The 22,868-nt window shown below is 38.8% G+C and overlaps 1 protein-coding gene across 6 annotated transcripts in view; it reads left to right on the top strand.

Annotated features, from left to right (window-relative positions):
* The first annotated feature begins 231 nt into the window (after positions 1-231).
* RPS6KA6 (ribosomal protein S6 kinase A6) overlaps positions 232-22,868 on the top strand; it is a 167,245-nt gene continuing 144,608 nt past the window's right edge. For 4 of the 6 annotated variants that reach the window (XR_013825835.1, XM_079911628.1, XM_079911622.1 and 1 more), the window contains exons 1-2: positions 232-297; positions 487-756. Coding sequence is in view for 4 of the 6 variants with exons in the window: in XM_079911628.1 (XP_079767754.1) it covers positions 679-756 (78 nt within the window). In the remaining 2 variants the exon portion in view is untranslated. Of the gene's footprint in view, positions 298-463; positions 757-2,346; positions 2,522-22,868 lie in introns of those variants that run through there. The other 2 variants (XM_079911625.1, XM_079911624.1) reach the window with 2 other exon arrangements.

Below are 22,868 nucleotides of genomic sequence, written 5' to 3'. Positions count from 1 at the left end.
GGCAAGACTGCTCGGTAGACTTGAGAGGGCCTGCTGAGCATGTGTGAACAGCGCCGCGCATGCTCCGTGGAGAGGGCAGGTTTACCGAGGAGCTAGCAGAGGATTTTACTACTCCTCTCCCGCCTCCCCCGCCCAGCACGCCCCCCTCCCCTCTTTCCCACCCCCCACCACGCCGTCTCCCACACCCACCCACCCCCTCTTTCCCACCCCCCCCTTCACCCCAGGCTGGGGAATCTCCATTGACGTTCGGGTGACGCTGCTGTGCCGCCGCGGTGGGGGGTTCCAGGCGCCGCACAGGTAAAGCCGCCGCTGCCGCCATATTGATAGAACTGGGAGCTGGGAGGGGGCCCGAGGAAGCGGGGTGGCCGCGGGGGGAGTCACCGCTGAGCGACTGTCGCGGAGGCTGCAGCGGCGGCAGTGGTGAGCACGAGCCAAGCGGCAGCTCTTGGAGAGGCAGCACAGAGTTGTCTTCTCTATGGGGAGCAGCAGCCTGCGGCGGCGGCGACCCCTCGCTCCGAGTCTCTGAGGGACCCCACGGCGAGGGCAGCTGTCGCAGAAGGCAAGGCTGGGGATTCCGGCGGCGGCAGCGGCGGCGGCAGTGGCAGGCAAGCTCCAAAGACGGGATGCGCGGCCGCGCGGGCGGTTGGCAGCTCCTGTTCGAGTGCTCCTGAAGGGGCGATGCTACCGTTCGCTCCTCAAGACGAGCTCTGGGACCGAGAAATGGAGCTGTTCGGCGGCAGCGCAAGCAGCTGCGAGGTTAGTGCGGTGGCCAAGAGGGGCTGGAGCTGCCACCCTCCTTCTCTCAGGACCATTGCCGGGGGCCCGAGAGAGAAGGGGCGTGGGGCTGGGAAGCGAAGTGCCCAGGCCAGCCTCCTTGAGGCTGCGGGGCGGCGGAGCACGCTCTGCCCAAACCGAGCTTTCGCCTGGGAGCCGGCGGGGACTGGGCGGCGGGCTCTCGAGTTGGGAGTGAGTGCAGCCCGGGCCCGGGCTCGGCCTCGGGCGGAGTGACTGCCTCGCGGGCCACGCCAGAGTTGTGACTAAGTTTCTTCACTTTGCGACCTGAAGTGGAACTGGGGGAGGCGCCAGGTGCCGCGCCTGGCTCCGCGTGTCCCTCTTTCTACGCTGCGCCAAGTTTGCTAGTTGGGAACATTTTGGGGGACAGCTGCTGACTGCAGCTCTCTATTGAACCCCGGGCGCCTTAGGAACCCAGCGCAACAGAAACACAGCAGAGTGACAAACTCTGGGGAGATATGCACATAGGGATGAGTGCTCCTTACTTTTCTCATTTCTTTGTGGCTTATTGTGGTTCTTTGTAACAACCTAAGTGGAGATTAACTGGAGGCGAGGTTTCTTTATCTACATTCAGGTGATGTTCTGCAGCCTCCTTTGCGGTCCCCTGAATTCTACTGCCCTCTTCCTCCCGCCCCTTCTCCCTTGCCCAACTGTTGTCCCCGCCCCGTTGGTCAGTAAAAGAACACGCAAAGTAAACCCCAGCCCTTATGAGACCGATCTTTGGTAAGACAGCGAGGTTCAACCGAAGTATTTTGGTTCGCCTCTTTTCCGTTCTTCTTACTTTGAAACTGTTCTGGTTGGGCTTTGGTCAGCTGTACAGTGAGAACTTAGATGTGCACAGGTACTTTGTTTTTATTACTGCTGCTTTGTTGTTTGTTGTTCTTGTTATTAAAGCAAGAGACATTTAAACACAAAAACGAGACTTTGTGGATAGAAAGTCAGATATTTTTCTGATAACCTAATCATTGACAGCCTAGTAGTACAGTAGAGACCATCACAATCACAGACCTAAAAATACTGAATGCCAAATTGATTCACAGTAGGATATTTTGAGGTAGGACTTGCAAGCCTCCACATCTCTAGGTGCAAATTTGTCTTGAAGTACTTGCTTCATCCTTAAAAATACACGTTGGACTGCTGTCTAACTTGTTCTTTTTTCTTTTCAAATTTCCAAGTGAACTGGGGTTAAAGTTACATGCCAGAATAACATTTAACAAGAAATGTAGTGGAAACATGGAAGGAGTCTAAAGTTGAACCCTCTCTACTTATAGGAAATATTTTACTAGTACAATAAGGAATTCCTAAGTACATTTTAATATTCTACATCTCTTAAGAATGGGATAAATGAAGAGGGGTTTATTTCTTCTTGGAATGTTTCATAGTTGCAAGAATTTTCTAGAAGACTATTCAAGGGGAGAGGAATTTTGTTTTATTTATGTATGTAATCTATTGACTTGTAGTTCCAGGCATCTGGTTTATAAAAACAGTTAAATGCTTGGATATAAGGTTGGGATGGGGGGGGGGAGCTTTCGCATGCCTACTCATTATTTTTGTTAACTTTGAATGTAGAAATGTTTTAAATTGTAATTACTGCATATGGTTTTTTTTATTGTTTGCAGTATGTTTTAGGTATTATAGAGATTTAACAATGGGTCTCTCTACCTCAGCAATTTGGAAAAATACTGGAGTGGAAATTGTTAATCCCTATGAAGTAAAACGAAAGGTGAAGGTAATGTGGTAAAGATAGTATTTCTGCCTTCTTTGTCTAAAACAGTTATGATTGGTTAGATTTAACCCTGCAAGTGACTTAATTAAAAATATTCTTGGTGAAAACTAAATGCTACATCTGAATCTGCTTAGACCTGCTTAGTACTTAGAAGAGGGTTTTGTTGTTGTTGTTGTTGTTGTTGTTGTTGTTGTTATTGATGTTTGTTTATAATGGTATTCTTTTGATAAGAAGGAAACAATTTTACTTCCCAGAATTTATATTTATTTTAATTACATGTTTGTTGATGTTGGCTTTAGAAATGTTAACCTTGAGCATGAGCTTTGCAGCCCTCAATCGTGACAGTTTTTAGGACTAAGGGTGCTTTCATTGTAGAATATATTTTTTGAAAATGTGTTGGAGTCCTTAAAGAAAATGTAAGTAAGAATCTGTTAACTTTAATGTCAAAGGAAACTTTAATATCTATTTCTGTGTGTGTTAAATCTTGGTAAAATTAAAGATTATATACACTATTATATATTGTGGAGTGTTTTTCAACATCTTTTACCTGTCTTGTTTCATGGGCAGCTGTTAACCTTTGAATTATCATTCAGAAGTGTGAGAGTTGGTTGTTTAGACTCAACATATTTTTTCACAGGAAAAAAATTATTAAGGATAGTTACATTTTTAGACCAGTGCACAATAGTGAGGTATAGTGATGAAGAGTCTAATCATTGTTTGTAAAATTGTCCTATGGGAAAATGTGTCAGAGGTTTCAAACAAGAATTAGGTCGGCTCCAGTGAGAGGTGGAGAATGGGCCTGAAAAATGGAAATATGGGCTCTATTGACTCCTGAGAAGAGGGTTCTTGGGAGAGGGGAAATAGGATAAGCAAGAAGCTTTGGTTGTGAGAACTCTTACAGGGACTGTCTCAATTAGGTCTACTGGGAATAAGGACTTCAAAGGGTATCAACCCTCAGGCAGCCATATTTTACCTGTTGGCTGGATTCTGTCAGGATCAGGGAAGAGGTATAATGATGAAGAGCCTAATCACTGTTTGTAAAATTGTCCTGTGGGAAAATGTTTCAGAGGTTTCAAGCAAGAATTAGGAGGTGTGATAGGTATTGGTCATTCCTGGACAAGGGTCATTAAGAATAGCCTGTTTTAGTAAAGTGGACTTTTCATGAGGTAGTGCCATGTACATGGTTTGTGCGTTTTGTGTTTTGGTGAGGGAGTGCTTGGTTCCTGATGGAGTTTACTATAGAGTTTTCAAATTGTATATTATGTCATATCATCATATTATATTAAATTTTAATTGATACTTATTTCTTTAGCAATACTGCTTTTGTTTAAGAAGTTAGCTTTGAAAATAATACAGTTCACTGCTAAAAACAGTTTGGAGCTAAAGCCACAGACTCTAAAAATTTAACTAGGATGTCAAATATATGTCAGATTGGGAAAAACTGCTAGTTTTAATTAACTTCATGAGACCCTGTAGTAATAGGGGAAAGAATATGGGCTTTGGAGGCCAGTTTAATCTGGGTTCCAATCTCACCTCCAACGTATACTAGCTATGTGGCCCAATGCAAGTTACCTAACCTCTCTGAGCCTCAATTTCTTCATCTGTAAATGGGAGAAGAACCATCTTCAAGAGTTGTTATGTAAAAACTGAATACTGTACTGTGTTTAATTCACTTGGCAAGGTGCTTTGCACATAGTAGGCCTCCAGTTCCTTCTCTTTCCCCACAGTCATCATCATGCCCCTTGCTCTGCCCCTAAACTCTGAATTATTGTCAACTATGTTAAAATCTTAGGATTTAGATAGCCATGGTCATAGCTCCAGCTTTCCCTTTTATGAGCAGTTTTTCTTAAGACCTCCTTCGTAGATCTGATTATTTCATTTAAGTATGGTGATCACATTTGTAATCACAGGATGATTAAGGATGAAATATGAAGTCATATTTAGGACTACTTTGGGGGATAAAGAGAGAAAAATAATTTAATTTGTTATAACTGGCCAGTGAGGTGTTTCACTGACATTTATTTTTTCCTATTCTAAACTTTTGTCATGGTAGGAATTGGTTCAATTCATGAAGTGTTTATTTGGTACAAGGCAGTGCAGTACATAGCATTGTAATGTGAAGTGTCTAAAGATATAACATCCTGAATCCCATCCCAGCCCCATGGGTTTACATTCACGTGGGCTAGATAGACATACACAGAAACTGCTATTATACGGATCACAAGACCATCAACAATGGGGTGGTTGTGGTGGTGGTTTAGGGATGGATCTAGTAAGGCCTTGTGAAACAGGTGGAATTCGAGCAGGGCGTTGGAGAATGGATTATATTTTCACAGACAGATTAAAGGAACATATTTCTGGTGGATGGGGACAATATAAACAAAGGCATGGAGGTGTTCTTGGAGGAAGGAGGAATCTGATATTGCTAGGATATGTCTGTGATGTGAGAATGGGGATATAGTGTGAGATGAGGTATTCATCTAAAGGTAGGCAAGGCCCAGATTGTATGGGGCTTTTAAAGCTAGTTTAAGGGTTTTCAGTGTTGTTCTGTAAATGGGAGCTACTGAAGATTTTTGAGTTCATGAATGACATGACCAGACCTATGCTGGCGATAATGGATGGCAGTGTATAGGATAGATTGGAGTTGGGGAGAGACTGAGGGTAGGGAATATTAATCAGTGGAAGTAGTAATGAGATTTTTAAACTAGGACAGAAGGGGTAAAAGGTGAAGACTGATGGGAGATACCTTGCAGACTTAAAATAGTTTGGCAACTGATTAGATGTTGGGGAGTAAGAGAAATTAGGAGTGTTGTGGTAGGACTTAATTCAATATAACAGATATTTAATGCTTGTCTGCCAATAAAAGGGTCTATGCTAGCCACTGGACAAATATAAATAGATATTTGCAGCATAGGGAGATAGAAAGCTAAAATGACCCCCCCCACCACGATAGTGTCTTGAACAAGAGCAAGCCACTCTAAAGATTTCTGGTTATGCTTGGCATGTTTAAAATCTTTACTACTAATGGTGAATGCACTTACTACTAGCTAAAAAGTTTTTCAGTGCTTTTAAAATGGTGCTCAGGCCTGTAATTTTTGCTTTATCAATATTCATCTTAAATAGCAGCCCCCAGTGCAGAGGGCTGTGCTGAAAATAGTGACTGGTGCTTCTTTCTAGAATGTGGAAAAGAGAACAGGGACATCTGTATTTCTTATATACTTTCACCAGGTTTATTTGGACTGGAAAGTGGGGAGTGGCCAACAGGGCCCTGACCCTTCACCACCACTGGTGCCTTCCCAGTTTCTCCAAGACTATCTTCCTTTGAACCAGCCTGGTCTGGAAATATTCAGGTCAGTTCCTTCAGGGCAGGACCTCTATATTTCCCTACCTTGATTATTTCATCAAGAGGTAATCATTACCTCACCATTCCAAAATAAGGCCTGACTTGGTGCCGTTGCTTTCTCAGGCCATATTGTTGTTTCAGTACCACCCCTCTCAGTCTCTCTCATGTATAATTTTGAGAGGGAAGTATAAGATTTTTTCCCTTCTTGTTATTTCTCTCTTGGTGGATGCTGTCATTATCTTTAGCAGCAGTTCTCAGGATCTGGTAAGTACTTCGAATCTTGAAGTCTTACATTTTAGTACTTTGTCAGAATTTGCAGTATAATATTTACACATTTATGGTATTTCTAAAGATTATTTACTGTTCTTGATGATAGTAGTTTTTTTTCTTTGTCTATATTGTTTTATTTTGTTTGTTTTTAGGTGGGAAGGGAGTTGGATGGGAGAGAGATTTAGAGCTAAGCTTAAACTGGCTTTTGTAGATAATAGAGATGTTTTCTGAATTGCCCTGGAGGCATTCTATGTAACTGATTTTGCTGCTGGATTTTAACTTATATCTGTACATTTGAAGTAGGTCCTGCTGTGTGTGTGTGTGTGTGTGTGTGTGTGTGTGTGTGTGTGTGTGTGTGTGTGTGAGAGAGAGAGAGAGAGAGAGAGAGAGAGATTGAGAGGGAGAGTGTGTTTTGCTTATTCCTTGCTTCATTTCATCAAGTATTTGAGATGGTTTATAGGAAATAAAATCCAATAAAAATCATTTTGATATTCAGGATACAGGAAAACATAAAGTAGAAGGTATATGGAAAGGATGGAGGATGGAGTTGGAGGGCGAACTAGAACACAGGTAAGCAGGTTCTAGAGGTTTGCTACACATTTAAAATATAGTTGAATTGCAAATTTGGCCTTGAATTTCCTTGGGCTGGTAGTTCTCAGTTCTGACTATAGATCAGATATACCTGGGAATTAAAAAAAATTTTTTTCCATGCTAGTGCCTAACACAGAGATTCATATTTAACTATCTGGTGGGTGCCTGGGCATCATTTCCCAGATGATTATGATGTACAGCCAAGGATAAAGAACCATAGCTCTAGGCCAAAGTAAAAAGAGAAATAGTCATATAGTTCTCATTATTCAACAGGAAAAAAGCATATCAGTTCCTAAGCTAGCAATTAGCTCTAAAATAAATTTTCTGTGAATTGTAATGATTTTCTGTATGTTTTATTCTGTTGTTGTTCTAAGATATGACTGGGGCAAAGGAAGTATTTGAACTGTCTTGTATGCTCTTGCTGTGTAGTTTTGAGGAATTTGCTTTTCCATAAGAGAAAAAAAATATAGTGTCCCAGCTGATTTTTGATACAGTTTAGCCTTATAATTTGGAAGCTAAATAATCTGCATACCTTATTTCTAGCTAAGTAAGGGGATAGTGACTCCGTTGTGAATAAAATATCCTATCACATCTCTAACAAAAATTTCAAAGGCGGCAAATAATTATTCTTACTATAGGACCTGTCTCTCTCTCCTATAAAGTGGTTGGGGACAGACTTTAAGAGGAAATAGTAATTTTAACACCCAGTGTAAATTTTTTTACCCAAAAAGACATTGGACTCCATTCCATCTTAAATGTATCGCTTAACTTAAGGGAGAAATAAATGACATTTATTGAGCATGTATTATCTTTTCAGTTTTATTCACTCTTCAAAACAGTTTGGTGAGAAAAGGTGTATCTTTTTGATACATCTCATCTTTTAGACAGATGAGAAAGACATATAAATCAGTGGAAGGCACAGCTGGAATTTGAACGTAGATCGTTTTAAATTCATGCTTTTTCCTCTATACATTGTTGTCTCCCTTATAAGGACGATATTGAAGATAAGGAGAAGATACAGACAAGTTGTTGACAACCATATCAGATCAGTAAATCAGAGCTGCTGATTCAATAGCTATTTTTACTCAAAATGAAGGTCAATAAAATCCAACAAGGTTTTATGTAGACATAGACAAGTTTATTCTAAATTTCATATGTAAAAGTACAGGACCTAGAATATCTATAACAATATTGAAAAAGAAGACTAAAGTGCAAGAAATCACTCTATATGGGATGGTAATGCAGTAACAAGTAATTAAGGCAGTGTCTTATTGGAAGAATAGACACATAGATCGGTGGAACAGAATAGGGAACCCAGAAACAGATATACACAAATAGGCTCAACTGATTTCTGAGAAAAGTGCAGAAGCAGAGTAAAGGTCTTCAGTTTCCTCATATATAAAATGGAAATTAATGTGTTTATCTCTGATTATTTTGAGAATTAAATAAAATGTTCTTTATGTATAATATTTGACAAGAATAATAAATTTATTGTTTTCAACTCTTGTCTTAACTCTAAGATTTAGGTGTCCTAGACAAAGTACTTCTTTTAGCCAGATAAATAACTCAACGGACAATTTAGACTTATCTCACATTCCCCAAGGTTATATTTTAATGAAATTTCATGGACCTCATATCTCTAAGAGGTTACTACGGTGAGAAGAATTACTGCTAAAGAATGCTATGTGTGTACACATGTCATATATATATGTGCATTCATCTGTACTACACACAATACGTGTATCCTTTGAAAGTAAAATTTCCAAAGCATATGTTGTAGTTCCTATGAGACTGGCCAGATGGCCAGTGCCTTGGCATGGGGAACATTTTGGAGCTATTTAGAACCATTAAAGTCATTAGCTCTGATTTCAACCACACAGAGTAAACATATTCCTGCCTGAACAGTAACCAGGGAAGCTGCTTTACTGTCACTGGACCAAAGTTTTAAAATGTTCCACAGATACCTTCTAATGTATATATAATATTGATATGCTTAGCTCAACTCATAGTAACCTATCATTTGCACAACTACCAGTCCTTTTAAAAGCATGATGATACTTAGATTGGTTTTAATTGGTTCTAAATATTATTTTGCATGCATTAATTAAGCAAATGATCATTAAATGCCTACCTGTGTAAGTTATTGTGTTAGTTACTAGATAGGATTCATTTGGTTATTGCTCCGGGTTTCTACTGTGATAACTGAAAGCCAATTAACTGTATATCCATCCATTCTTCATAGTCACAAGGAAATGTCTGAAAGGACAGTATATTATGTCACAAAGACCAACACATTTAGGCTGACAGAAAGCTTTTTAAAATTTTAATTTTTCTGGGGTATTAATGTCTTAATTCCATACTCCTGTGAAATTACTCACAGGTTCACTGATAACTCCTTCCAACTCCTTTGCTTTTTAAAAATATTGATAGTTTTAAAAAATATTAATAGATTTCCTCCTATTCAAATCAGCTATCAAGAGTGGAGCCTCAGTATGTATGGCAATTCTATTTGTCTTATTTTTGCTTTATGTACCTCCACTCCTGGCAGTGGATTATGGCAGTTGAGGAAGATTATTATTTGGGGGCATGTGTCCCTTTTGCTTTTATTTAGTACTCTTCTACAGCCATTTTTGCTACATGGGAAAGGAAATATATTTTCTTAATGAATTGTCTTTGAATTTGGGTCTCTTAGTTATTGATATAGAAATAATGAAGAGTCTACATGTTGGTTTTCTGGGTTAGCAAGTTACCCTTCAAGTTGCTAGTGATGGTTGTGTTTGATCTTGTGTATTTCACCTCCAAGTTTCTGAGGTGTATGCTAAAATATGGCAGAGAACATAAATGGCTATTGTAGTAGTAGTAGTAAAATTTTGAAATTAGGTTTATCCTCATTGTTTTCATAATGAGATTATTCAGAAGCTGGGTAGCAAGATAAATAATAGCTTGTGTGACCAATTTTAACAGATAATGTAAGCAGTGGCTGGGAAACATGGGCTTGGCTAGATAACATAGGACTGACTTAGGCCCTTTTATTTAAACTTTTGGGCTCTGTGTTGCAGAGAGATTATTAAGAGGGCCATGGCATGACTCTTTTTCTAGAAATAACAACGTCTCTGAAGATACAGAGTGATCCTGAATTAGGGTATTATTTTGAAGACTCATCCCAATTGAATAAATTTAGTAACTTTAGAGTTATTGTTTCTTTTTAATTTGAGAGAAACAGAAATGTCATCATCATTATTTCAGTTTTTACATTTTTAGATTCTTTGTTTTTAAAAAGCAGTGTACTTGACTCTATTTGTTTTAAATCCTTGTAACACTTAGTATGACCCAGTGAAATACTGAAAATGATTTGACTGAATTATGCCAGTTCCAAAAAGTGAACTAAATATTCATTAGTCTCTTATTAGGGCTAACAACTTCTAAAAATCTAACATACTCTTCTTCCTGCCTTAAGGGAGGTGATTATCACAAGTTTCTGTCAATAAAGTTATTGGTTTCAAAAAGCATGGAAAATAAGAATCCATTCTGATGGCCTTTTTTTTTTTAATTTACAGGGTACAAGGGACATTGGAGTAAAAGTAAATTGAAAATACAGGTGGAGTGGTATGAAATTATGAATATAATCTGGATGAAGCAATATTTGTGTGTACTGCAGCAATTATAATCCCATAGAGTAGATAATTTTAGTTTGTTATTTCTTTGCTAGGCCAATTTGGTACTCTTTTGTGCATTTTTAAAAGTAAATGCTTCTAATTACTAAAAAATTATATAGTTTAGACCAAGGAGTGGTAAACTTTTTCTGTTAAGAGTCAGATAAATATTTTAGAGTTTGCCTTTTATAATCTCTATTGAATATGTTTTAAACAATCCTTTAAAAATATTAAAAAAAATTTAGCCTATGGGGCCCAGTTTAGACAATTGGCTTTAAAATGTGGTTTGCAAAGTTAAGTTTGTACTTATCTGCTGACAAAATTTAGGGTTATGAACCTTACTGAAAAAAAAAATGAACCTTTGAAATAACTCCCATGCAGTATATGAATTATCAAGAATTTATCATTTTTTTCTGAAAAATATCTTACAAATGACCAAAGCTATGTGTTTTCAAAATGATTTTGAAGAAGTTCAATTTCTGTTGGCTGTTAGAATTTAAAATTCAGTCAGAAATGATAAGCAAGATGACTACTGGAAATACTTCATGAAATTAAGTTTCAAAGTTGCTTTTAAATGTTTCAAGTAAGAAAATTAATAAAAACTAAGGAAAACCTATAGCAGCTACTTATTACTGAAGTTATTTTTACATTTAATTCTTTCAGATTACAAATTCAGTCATTCCATTCCACAAATATTTTTCCAGGATCAATTATATTATAGATAATATGCTAGATATTGGGGTTACAAGAGTCATAAGACATGATCCTTTCCTCAGGGAACTTACAGTGTGATAGAGGAATGCGACAGACACCTAAGTAAGACAGTATTTATGGATAGAAGTCTGTGTGTGGTAAGGTGGAAGGAAAAAAGGGAAGATGTGACATTGAGTCTTGATAAAGGTGAGTTAACATTCAAAAGCACAGGTATTTTAGAGATTAATCCTTTGTCAGTTGCTTTGTTTGCAAATATTTTCTCCCATCTTTAGGGTTGCTTTTTGTATTATTTATGGTTTCCTTTGCTGTGCAAAAACTTTTAAATTTAATAGGTCCCATGTGTTTATTTTCGTTTTTGTTTTCATTACTCTAGGAGGAGGGTCAAAAAAGATCTCGCTGCAATTTATGTCAACGAGTGTTATGCCTATATTTTCCTCTAAGAGTTCTACAGTGTCTGGCCTTACATTTAGGTCTTTAATCCATTTTGACTTTATTTTATTTTATTTTTTTATGATGTTATCTATAGGTTTTTTTGACATCTTTTTTGGAGTATAATTGCTTTCCAATGGTGTGTTAGTTTCTGCTTTATAACAAAGTGAATCAGTTATACATATACATATGTTCCCATATCTCTTCCCTCTTGCGTTGCCCTCCCTCCTACCCTCCCTATCCCACCCCTCTAGCTGGTCACAAAGCACCGAGCTGATCTCCCTGTGCTATGTGGCTGCTTCCCACTAGCTATCTATTTTATGTTTGGTAGTGTATATATGTCCATGCCACTCTCTCACTTTGTCAGAGCTTACCTTCCCCCTCCCCATATCCTCAAGTCCATTCTCTAGTAGGTCTGTGTCTTTATTCCCATCTTACCCCTAGGTTCTTCATGACATTTTTTTTCTCTTAGATTCCATATATATGTGTTAGCATACGGTATTTGTCTTTTTCTTTCTGACTTACTTCACTCTGTATGACAGACTCTAGGTCCATCCACCTCACTACAAATAACTCAATTTCATCTCTTTTTATGGCTGAGGAATATTCCATTTTATATATGTGCCACATCTTCTTTATCCAGTCATCCAATGATGGACACTTAGGTTGCTTCCATCTCCTGGCTATTGTAAATAGAGCTGCAATGAACATTTTGGTACATGACCCTTTTTGAATTATGTGCCCCTCCCTCCCCCCGGCCTGAGTGAGCCAGAGCCCTTGAATCAGCTGCTCCTCTAACCCTGTCCTGTCTGAGCAAAGAACAGATGCCCTCTGGCGACCTACACGCAGAGGCGGGGCCAAATCCAAAGGTGAGCCCCGGGAGCTGAGCGAACAAAGGAAAGAAAGGGAAATATCTCCCAGCAACCTCAGGAGCAGTGGATTAAATCTCCACAATCAACATGATGTAGCCTGCATCTGTGGAATACCTGAATAGACAACGAAACATCCCAAACTGAGGAGGTGGACTTTGAGAGCAAGATTTATTATTTTTTCCACTTTTCCTCTTTCTGTGAGTGTGTATGTGTATGCTTCTGTTTGAGATTTTGTCTGTATAGCTTTGTTTTCATCATTTGTCCTAGGGTTCTGTCCGTCTGTTTTTTTTTTCCTTACTTTAAAAAAAACTTTTTTTCTTAATAATTATTTTTTTATTTTTTATTTCAATAACTTTATTTTCTTTTATCTTTATTTTATTTTATTTTATCCTCTTTCTTTCTTTCTTTCTTTCTACTTTTTCTCCCTTTTATTCTGAGCCGTGTGGATGAAAGGCTCTTGGTGCTCCAGCCAGGAGTCAGTGCTGTGCCTCTGAGGTGGGAGAGCCAACTTCAGGACACTGGTCCACAAGAGACCTCCCAGCTCCACGTAATATCAAATGGCGAAAATCTCCCAGATATCTCCATATCAACACCAGCACCCAGCTTCAGTCAACGACCAGAAAGCTACAGTGCTGGACACCCTAGCAAACAACTAGCAAGACAGGAACACAACCCCACCCATTAGCAGAGAGGCTGCCTAAAATCATAATAAGGCCACAGATACCCCAAAACACACCAGTAGATGTGGACCTGCCCACCAGAAAGACAAGATCCAGCCTCATCCACCAGAACACAGGCACTAGTCCCCTCCACCAGGAAGCCTACACAACCCACTGAACCAACTTTAGCCACTGGGGACAGACACCAAAAACAACAGGAACTATGAACCTGCAGCCTGCAAAACGGAGACCCCAAACACGGTAGGATAAGCAAAATGAGAAGACAGAAAAACACACAGCAGATGAAAACGCAAGATAAAAACCCACCAGACCTAACAAATGAAGAGGAAATAGGCAGTCTACCTGAAAAATAATTCAGAATAATGATAGTAAAGATGGTCCAAAATCTTGGAAATAGAACAGACAAAATGCAAGAAACATTTAACAAGGACCTAGAAGAACTAAAGAGGAAACAAGCAACGGTGAACAACACAATAAATGAAATTAAAAATACTCTAGAAGGGATCATTAGCAGAATTACTGAGGCAGAAGAATGGATAAGTGACCTGGAAAATAAAATAGTGGAAATAACTACTGCAGAGCAGAAGAAAGAAAAAAGAATGAAAAGAACTGAGGACAGTCTCAGAGACCTCTGGGACAATGTTAAATGTACCAACATTCGAATTATAGGGGTTCCAGAAGAAGAAGAGAAAAAGAAAGGGACTGAGAAAATATTTCAAGAGATTATAGTTGAAAACTTCCCTAATATGGGAAAGGAAATAGTTAATCAAGTCCAGGAAGCACAGAGAGTCCCATACAGGATAAATCCAAGGAGAAACATGCCAAGACACATATTAATCAAACTGTCAAAAATTAAATACAAAGAAAACATATTAAAAGCAGCAAGGGAAAAACAACAAATAACACACAAGGGAATCCCCATAAGGTTAACAGCTGATCTTTCAGCAGAAACTCTGCAAGCCAGAAGGGAGTGGCAGGACATATTTAAAGTGATGAAGGAGAAAAACCTACAGCCAGGATTACTCTACGCAGCAAGGATCTCATTCAGATTTGATGGAGAAATGAAAACCTTTACAGAAAAGCAAAAGCTGAGAGAGTTCAGCACCACCAAACCAGCTTTACAACAAATGCTAAAGGAACCTCTCTAGGAAAGAAACACAAGAGAAGAAAAAGACCTACAATAACAAACCCAAAACAATTTAAAAAATGGAATAGGAACGTTTTGAGTTTATTTTTGTGTATGGTGTTAGGGGGTGTTCTAATTTCATTCTTCTACATTTAGCTGTCCAGTTTTCTCAGCACCACCTAATGAAGAGGCTGTCTTTTCTCCATTATATTGGGTTGGCCAAAAGTTCCGTTCAGTTTTTTCTGTAAGATGGCTCTAGTAGTGCTTAGTTGTCGTTAACTTCATTCAAAACAATTTTGTTAGATTGCATTGTGACAGCTGACATAGCATGCATGTAAAAAAAATCTTATCAAAATAGGTGAATTTTTGTGTAGCCATTTTAATATTGAAGATGAAAGGAAAAAAGCAACGTTTTCAGTGTATTATGCTTTATTATTTCAAGAAAGGTAAAAGCGCAACTGAAGTGCAAAAACAGATTTGTGCTGTGATTGATCAAACATGTCAAAACTGGTTTGTGAAGTTTTGTGCTGGAGATTTCTTGCTGGACGATGCTCCACAGTCTGGTAGATCAGTTGAAGTTGATAGCGATCAAATCGAGACATTAATTGAGAACAATCAACATTATGCCATGTGGGAGATATCCAACATACTCAAAATATCCAAATCAAGCACTGAAAATCATTCGCACCAGCTTGGTTATGTGAATCACTTTAATGTTTGGGTTCCACGTATGTGAAGCGAAAAAAACCTTCTTGACCGTATTTCTGCATGCAATTCTCTACTGAAATGTAACAAGAACGTTCTGTTTTTAAAACAAATTGTGATGGGCCATGAAAAGTGGATACAGTACAATAATGTGGAATGGAAGAGATTGTGGGGCAAGTGAAATGCACCACCACCAACCACACTAAAGGCCAGTCTTCATCCAAAGAAGGTGATGTTGTGTATATGTTGGGATTGGAAGGGAGTCTTCTAATATGAGCTCCTTCCAGAAAACCAAATCATTAATTCCAACAAATGCTGCTCCCAAGTAGACCAACTGAAAGCAGCACCCGACAAAAAGCGTCCAGAATTAGTCAACAGAAAATGCATAATCTTCCATCAGAATAATGCAAGACTGCATGTTTCTTTGATGACCAGGCAAAATCTGTTACAGCTTGGCTGGGAAGTTCTGATTCATCTGTCATATTCATCAGATATTGCACCTTCAGATTTATTTCAGTCTTTACAAAATCCTCTTAATGGAAAAAATTTCAATTCCCTGGAAGACTGTAAAAGGCACCTGGAAGAGTTCTTTTGCTCAAAAAAATAAAAAGTTTTGGGAAGATGGAATTATGAAATTGCCTGAAAAATGGAAGAAGGTAGTGGAAGAAAATGGTGAATATGTTGTCCAATAAAGTTCTTGGTGAAAATAAAAAATGTGTCTTTTATTTTTACTTTAAAACTGAAGGAACTTTTTGGCCAACCCAATATATTTTTGCCTCCTTTGTCATAGATAAGGGGACCATAGGTGTGTGGATTTATTCTCTGTGCTTTCTATCCTGTTCCATTGATCTATATTTCTGTTTTTGTGCCGGTACCATGCTTTCTTGATTACTGTAGGTTTGTAGTATAGTCTGAAGTCAGGGAGCCTGATTCCTCCAGCTCCATTTTTCTTTCTCAAGATTGCTTTGGCTATTCAGGGTCTTTTGTGTTTCCATACAAATGGTAAATTTTTTTTCTAGTTCTGTGAAAAATGCCATTGGTAATTTGATAGGGATTGCTTTGAATCTCCAAAATATACAAGCAGCTCATGCAGCTCAATAACAAAAAAACAAACAACTCAATCAAAAAATGGTAGAATACCCAAATAGACACTTCTCCAAAGAAGACATATAGATGGCCAACAAACATATGAAAAGATGCTCAACATCACTAATGATTAGAGAAATGCAAATCAAAACTACAGTGAGGTATCACCTCACACTGGTCAGAATGGCCATCATCAAAATCTACAAACAGTAAATGCTGGAGAGGGTGTGGAGAAAAGGGAATCCTCTTAAACTGTTTGTGGGAATGTAAATTGATACAGCCACTATAGAAAACAGTATGGAGGTTCCTTAAAATACTAAAAATAAAACTACTGTATGACCTAGTAGTCCCACTACTGGGCATATACCCTGAGAAAATCATAATTCAAAAAGAGTCATGTACCACAATGTTCCTTGCAGCTCTATTTACAATAGTCAGGACATGGAAGCAACCTAAGTGTCCATTGATAGATGAATGGATAAAGAAGTTGTGGCACATATATACAATGGAATATTACTCAGCCATAAAAAGAAACGAAATTGAGTTATTTGTAGTGAGGTGGATGGACCTAGGGACTGTCATACAGAGTGAAGTAAGTCAGAAAGAGAAGAAACAAATACTGTATGCTAACACATATATATGGAATCTAAAAAAAAAAGTGATTCTGAAGAACCTAGGGACAGGACAGGAATAAAGACAGATATAGAGAATGGACTTGAGGACACGGGGAGGGGGAAGGGTAAGCTAGAATGAAGTGAGAGAATGGCATGGACATATATACACTACCAAATGTAAAATAGATAGTGAGAAGCAGCCACATAGCACAGGGAGATCAGCTCGGTTATTTGTGTCTACCTAGAGGGGTGGGATAAGGAGTGTGGGAGGGAGATGCAAGAGGGAGGAGATATGGGGATATATGTATATGTATAGCTGATTCACTTTGTTATACAGCAGAAACTAACACGCCATTGTAAAGCAATTATACTCTAATAAAGATGTTAAAAAAAGACACATGCACCCCAGTGTTCATAGCAGCACTATTTACAATAGTCAGGATATGGAAGCAACCTAAATGTCCATCAACAGAGGAATGGATAAATAATATGTGGTACATATACACAATGGAATATTACTCAGCCATTAAAAGGAACGAAATTGGGTCATTTGTAGAGATGTGGATGGACCTAGAGAGTGTCATACAGAGTGAAGTAAGTCAGAAAGAGAAAACAAAAAACAAATATTGTATATTAACGCATATATGTGGAATCTAGAAAAATGGTAAAGATGACCTTATTTGCCAGGCAGAAATAGGGACACAGAGGATAAATGTATGGATAGCAAGGGGGAAAGGGATGGAGTGGGAAGAATTGGGATATTGGGATTGACACATATACACTATTGATACTATAAATAAAATAGACAACTGAAGGGAACATACTGTATAGCACAGGGAACTGTACTTAATTCACTGTGGTGTCCTAAATGGGAGGGAAATCCAGAAAGATGGGGATATATGCGTATGTATGGCTGATTCATTTTGCTCTGCAGTAGAAATTAACACAACATTGTAAAGCAACTATACTCCAATAAAAATTAATTTAAAAAATAACGTTATTGTCAACAATACGAAAGAAAAAAGCACAGGTAACCTGAAATGGTAAATACTTCAATGATCATTCATATTTAAATTTGGACTCTGTTATTATGCTTTGATTTGAACATGGATGTGTTTTATCAGCTATTTTACTTTATAGCAGAATCTCATATTTGTTTTTAAATACCTGACTAACCGAATAGCTCAGAGGTGGTTCTCTTTTTCCCAACCCGAGACTCTCTTTTAAAAAGATAACTCTTTCAGAGGAATTCCTGTGCTGTCCAGTGTGTGACCTACTAGCACATGGACTTGAGGATATGGGGAAGGGGAAGGGTAAGCTGTGACAAAGTGAGAGAGTGGCATGGGCATATATATACTACCAAACGTAAAATAGATAGCTAGTGGGAAGCAGCCGCATAGCGCAGGGAGATCAGCTAGGTGGTTTGTGACCACCTAGAGGGGTGGGATAGGGAGGGTGGGAGGGAGACGCAAGAGGGAGGGGATATGGGGATATATGTATACTTATAGCTGATTCATTTTCTTGTACAGCAGAAACTAACCCACCATTGTAAAGCAATTATACGTCAATAAAGATGTTAAAAAAAAAAAAAAAGACTCCACTCTTCCTATCCCTGGTCAGGGAACTAAGATCTCACAAGCCGTGTGGTGCAGGCAAAAAAAAAACCCCAAATAATAACTCTTTCAGATCGATTTGAAACACAATTGCCCTTTCTTAAATCTTCCCTGAAGCAGTGACAGTGGTTAGGTGGGTATGTTTGAAAGGACTAACCTATTGGGATAAAAACAACAGGAATATTGTATAATTAGAAAACCATAAAGATCAAAGCAAATCATTTTAATGAATATTGCAGGTGCTATCAAATCATCTATAAGTAGTCTGTTGATTGTAGAATTCAATCTAAAATATTAAAAATATAAAAAGTCTACTGGGGAAATGGCCATAACTATTAATAAACCTTTGAAAATATTTAGTAGTTTAAAACTCAGGATACAAATTAAACCTTCTATGTGGAAAGCAAAACAAAAAGACTTATTTTTGGAAATGCCCAACTAAAAGACTGTTAGTGAAATGGATAAAGTGTGTTATAGTAAAAATATGCAAAGATAACTTCTCACTTCACTCCAATTTGTGATTCTTAAAGTAAGGCATCTATGCATGAATGTATGTACCTTTATGGGTTGATTTGGAAGATTGTTTTCAAGTTGACCAAAAATGATTCTATCATTATTTAAGAGTAATGTTCCCACGATAGAATGTCAAAACTAAATCTATTAAATCAGTAGCATATGATGATGTAGCAGTAAGTTTTGACTCACAGATATATTATTTTGCACACAGGTAGCATTATGCACCTTTGGTGAATTATTAACTAAAATGTTTCATATACTTTTTTCCTGTATTTTCTTTTTGGCAAGAAAACATTCACACATCAGGTATTTATTGAGCACATGTCAGACACTGTGCCAGCTGCTTTAAGAACATTATATTAATCCTGAAAACAAAATGGGGGTTATCATGATAATATGTTTTGTTGTTGCACAGTGAGGTAAATGTGGGTGTTTGGAAGCTGGATCTGATGTTTCCAGGTAACCTCAGGATTCTCTTGGAACAAATGTTCCTAAGGAACTGTTGGGCATTTGGTCTAGTTCTGTTGACCAAACAGGGAAAGGGAACTGTGGATTTGAGTAGATGGACACAATATGCTAGGAGAATAGATGAATTCTAAACAAGACATGGTAGGGGGATACCAGTAAGATTGGAGGTAACTAAGGTAAGGGGATCTCAGTACTCAGTGAGTAGTCTGGAGCACTGATGATATATCCAACAGTCTGTTTGATTTCCTGCAGTGGCTAGACTTTGGGAAATGTGGACTAAGGGATTATTTTCCCAGGCGTAAGGGGTCTGTATGGATATTAAGAGAGACATTATAACAATATAACTCTAGTGAAAGAACTATGCCAAGAAAAGTCAGCCATTTTAATATAAAGGGGAGTAAGGGTGCCTCATTGGCCTTGGTTATTGAAAGAATCCCAAGCTGAACAGATTAATCAGATGGCCAAGAATTGGGGCCAGAGGCTTATTCCCAGCAGAGTTAAAGCAAGATCTATGGTTTTCATAGAATTACCACCAACAGAGGATGCCCACTGTATGTAGTAGGGCACAGAGCATTAAGAAACCTGTAGCCACAAGGAAGAGTCCCAAAAGTTCAGTTCTCCAGTCCTTCAAAATTAGGGGACCAAAGGGCCAGGGTCACTTTTTCTGAACTGTCATTCTAGGTGTAAACCCATTCATGAAAATTTTCACTCTTTGAAAATGTGTCTAATATAAGAAGGAGTATAAGGAGAGTGGTAGGTTGATGCATCACCAGATATTACATGATGAAGGAGATATCACAACTCTATGGTGACCACAATTAGAACAAGGGTAATGAGAGAAATTTCATTTCTGGGGATCATGGAGAGTACTGGCCTGGTCCAGAGTCTTGAAAGAGCCATCTATATCAGGTGTCATCTGTTTCACTTCTGGGTCAATTTCAGCTTTAGGTCTCCAACTGTTTCAGAGGCCCACTCAGGTGGAAACACCTTTTTAAAATGTGAAAAATGAATCCAAGAATCAGTGCTTTTAAGTTTAGCAACATAGGGGTTGGTTAAAAGTATTATGATAGGGTCCCTTCCATCTGGGCCGTAAGGAGTCCTTTAAAAGATGTCTTTTCCAATAAACATAGTCCCCTGGTTGTAAATTGTGGTGGTCTATACCTTTGTCCCCTGGGAGCACAGTGTGAAAAGATTTTTCAACCAGGTGCTCATTTTTCTTTAGAGCTGTAGTGAGACTTTAACAATAATGTAAAAGGTCTCCCTCGACTAGAAGTGGCTCATACAGTCCTGAGTCGTGAATCATGGGCCTTCCAGTGATTATTTCAAATGGTGACAGTTTCTGTTTTCCAAAGGGTATAGATCTTCAGTTTAATAGAACTATGGGTAGCAATTTAAGCCAACGAAGGCTGAAGGCCTTAGAGAGTTTTGCCAATTGAGTTTTGATTATGCCATTGGTCTTTCTACTAGACCAGAAGATTGAAGATGATAGGCACAGTGGAAATGTAATACAGGCCAGATCACAAACAGCATTTAGAATTTGTCCAGTGAAGTGGGTACCTTTATCTTTATGTAATTCCAAGGGCATTCCCCAAGTAGGAATTGTCCTTTCCAATAGTATTTTGTCTACTGCAAGGGCATTTGCTCGTTTGTAAGGAAATGCTTCTAACCAATGGGAATACATGCAGACCATCACCAGAACATATCTGTATCCTTGAGAGTGAGGCAGCTGGATAGAATCCAGTTGCCAGACAGCAAAGGAACAAGGAGGCAAAGGAAAGTGGCCTTGAGAAGTATGAGTAGGTTTTACTTAGGACAGATCTGACACCTCTGACATATTTTGGTTGCTACTGTGGGAAAAGGTTTCAAAAAGTATTGTTTTCCCCAGGCTTTCATTTTATCAGTTCCCCAATGAGTCATTTCATATGTTAATCTTAACATGGTTTCTTGAGTGACTTCAGAAAGAGCAGGGCAACCATTTGGCCCATACCAAAGCCCAGTATGTTGATCAAATGTGCATCCTTCAGAAACTCACCTCTGTTCCTTAGCTGTAGCATGCAATTGCCCATCTCTGATAATACCCTTTCAATCTTGGTGTCCTTCCAAGTAGTAGGTAACATGGTGTAAATAGAATGAACAACAGGAGGAGGTTCCTTTATGGAGCCTGAATCTTGTAATGCTGCCACCTTAGTGGCTCTATCTGCTCATTAGTCCCCTTTCCTTCCTCAGTGTTGTCTTTGGGACATGCTAGGACCATTATTATTGTCAGTTGTTGTGAGCAAGATTGCATCCTGTAAGGCCTTAATAAAGGGGCCACTTTAAATTTAATTCCCCCCTGAGGTCAGGAGACCTCTGTTTCCAAAGCATTCCAAAGTCATGAGCTACTCTAAAAGCATACCTGCTTTCTGTGTAAATGTTAGTGTGTTTGCCAGAGCCCAGAGTACAGGCATGAGTGAGTGCTTATAGTTCAGCTTGTTGGGCTGAAGAAGTAAAGGGCCAAGCATTGGATTCTATTAAAGTGAAGGGAATAGTGATAGCATACCCAGTTTTCAGATGCCCATCATCATTTCGTAAGTAGAGGTCATCGGAAAACTAAGAAGCATCGGAGTTGTCTAAAGGTGTTTCTTGTAAATCTGGATGTGGACTAGTCAAAAGATCAGTTGTGGTTATGCAGTCATGTGGGGTCTCATCTCTTGGTGATGGTAAGAGAATAGCAGTATTTAGGGAGTTACAGTGAGACAAAGTGACATTTGGAGAGGAAAGCAATAAGATTTCATAAGATGTAAGTCAGCTAGCAGATTGTGTTGTGTATAGTGTGAGTTACTGAGTATCTCAACAGAGTGAGAGACAAACACTTGTAAAGAAGACCCTATAACTGTCTGTTCTGTAGTCTGCAGAAGGGCAGCAGTGGCTGCTGTTGCTCAAAGGCAAGGTGGAAGTCCTTGAGTTAAGGGTTCCAACTGTTGGCTATGATAGCCGATAGGCACGCTTTTGTCTCTGTGCAGCTGAACGAGCACTCCAAGGGTATTTCCATTAACTTCATAGTATAAAGGGAAGAGAATAATTAGGATTTCCTAAAGCAGGGGCTGTGGCCAACTGAGTTTTTAAAGTTTTAAAAGCTGACTCAGCCTCATGATTCTAAACAAGAGGATTGTGTCTCTTGTCCTTTAAAAGGGAATAAAAGGGTTTTGCATAAAAGGAGAAATTGGGGACCCAACTCCTATAATAGCCTGCTAGCCCGGAAAAGCCTCTCAACTGGCATTTGGTGACAGGAAGGGGAAACTGTGATATGCCTTGGATGTGTGTAGTATCCAGCATTAGCCTTTGAGGGGTAAACAAATGACTCAAGCATCCTACCTTGGTTTTGCTGACTTAAAGAAAAACACACAACATAAGAGTTGTGAGTTGAAGTTTTATTCAAGGACCTTAATGAACACCTTTTTATATGCCCAGGAGACAGCCTCTCCATAGGTCTGAGGGAACTGCTTCACGGAGGTAGGGGAGAAGCCAGTATATATATGATTTTTTAGCTGGAGAATATGTGCAGGCAAGCATAATGCATCTTCCTTAAAGATTACTGCTAGTCACGAAGAACAGATATCTCAAGTTATGATTTCAGTGCTTTTCTATGTATGGGAAGATGCAAGAATCTGGGTTCATTAAAATTCTTCCT

Source organism: Stenella coeruleoalba (assembly GCF_951394435.1).
Source record: "Stenella coeruleoalba genome assembly, chromosome: X".
NCBI lineage: Eukaryota > Metazoa > Chordata > Mammalia > Artiodactyla > Delphinidae > Stenella > Stenella coeruleoalba.
Note: the sequence above shows the minus strand (reverse complement) of the source record. Positions and strands in the feature narration are given on the sequence as shown.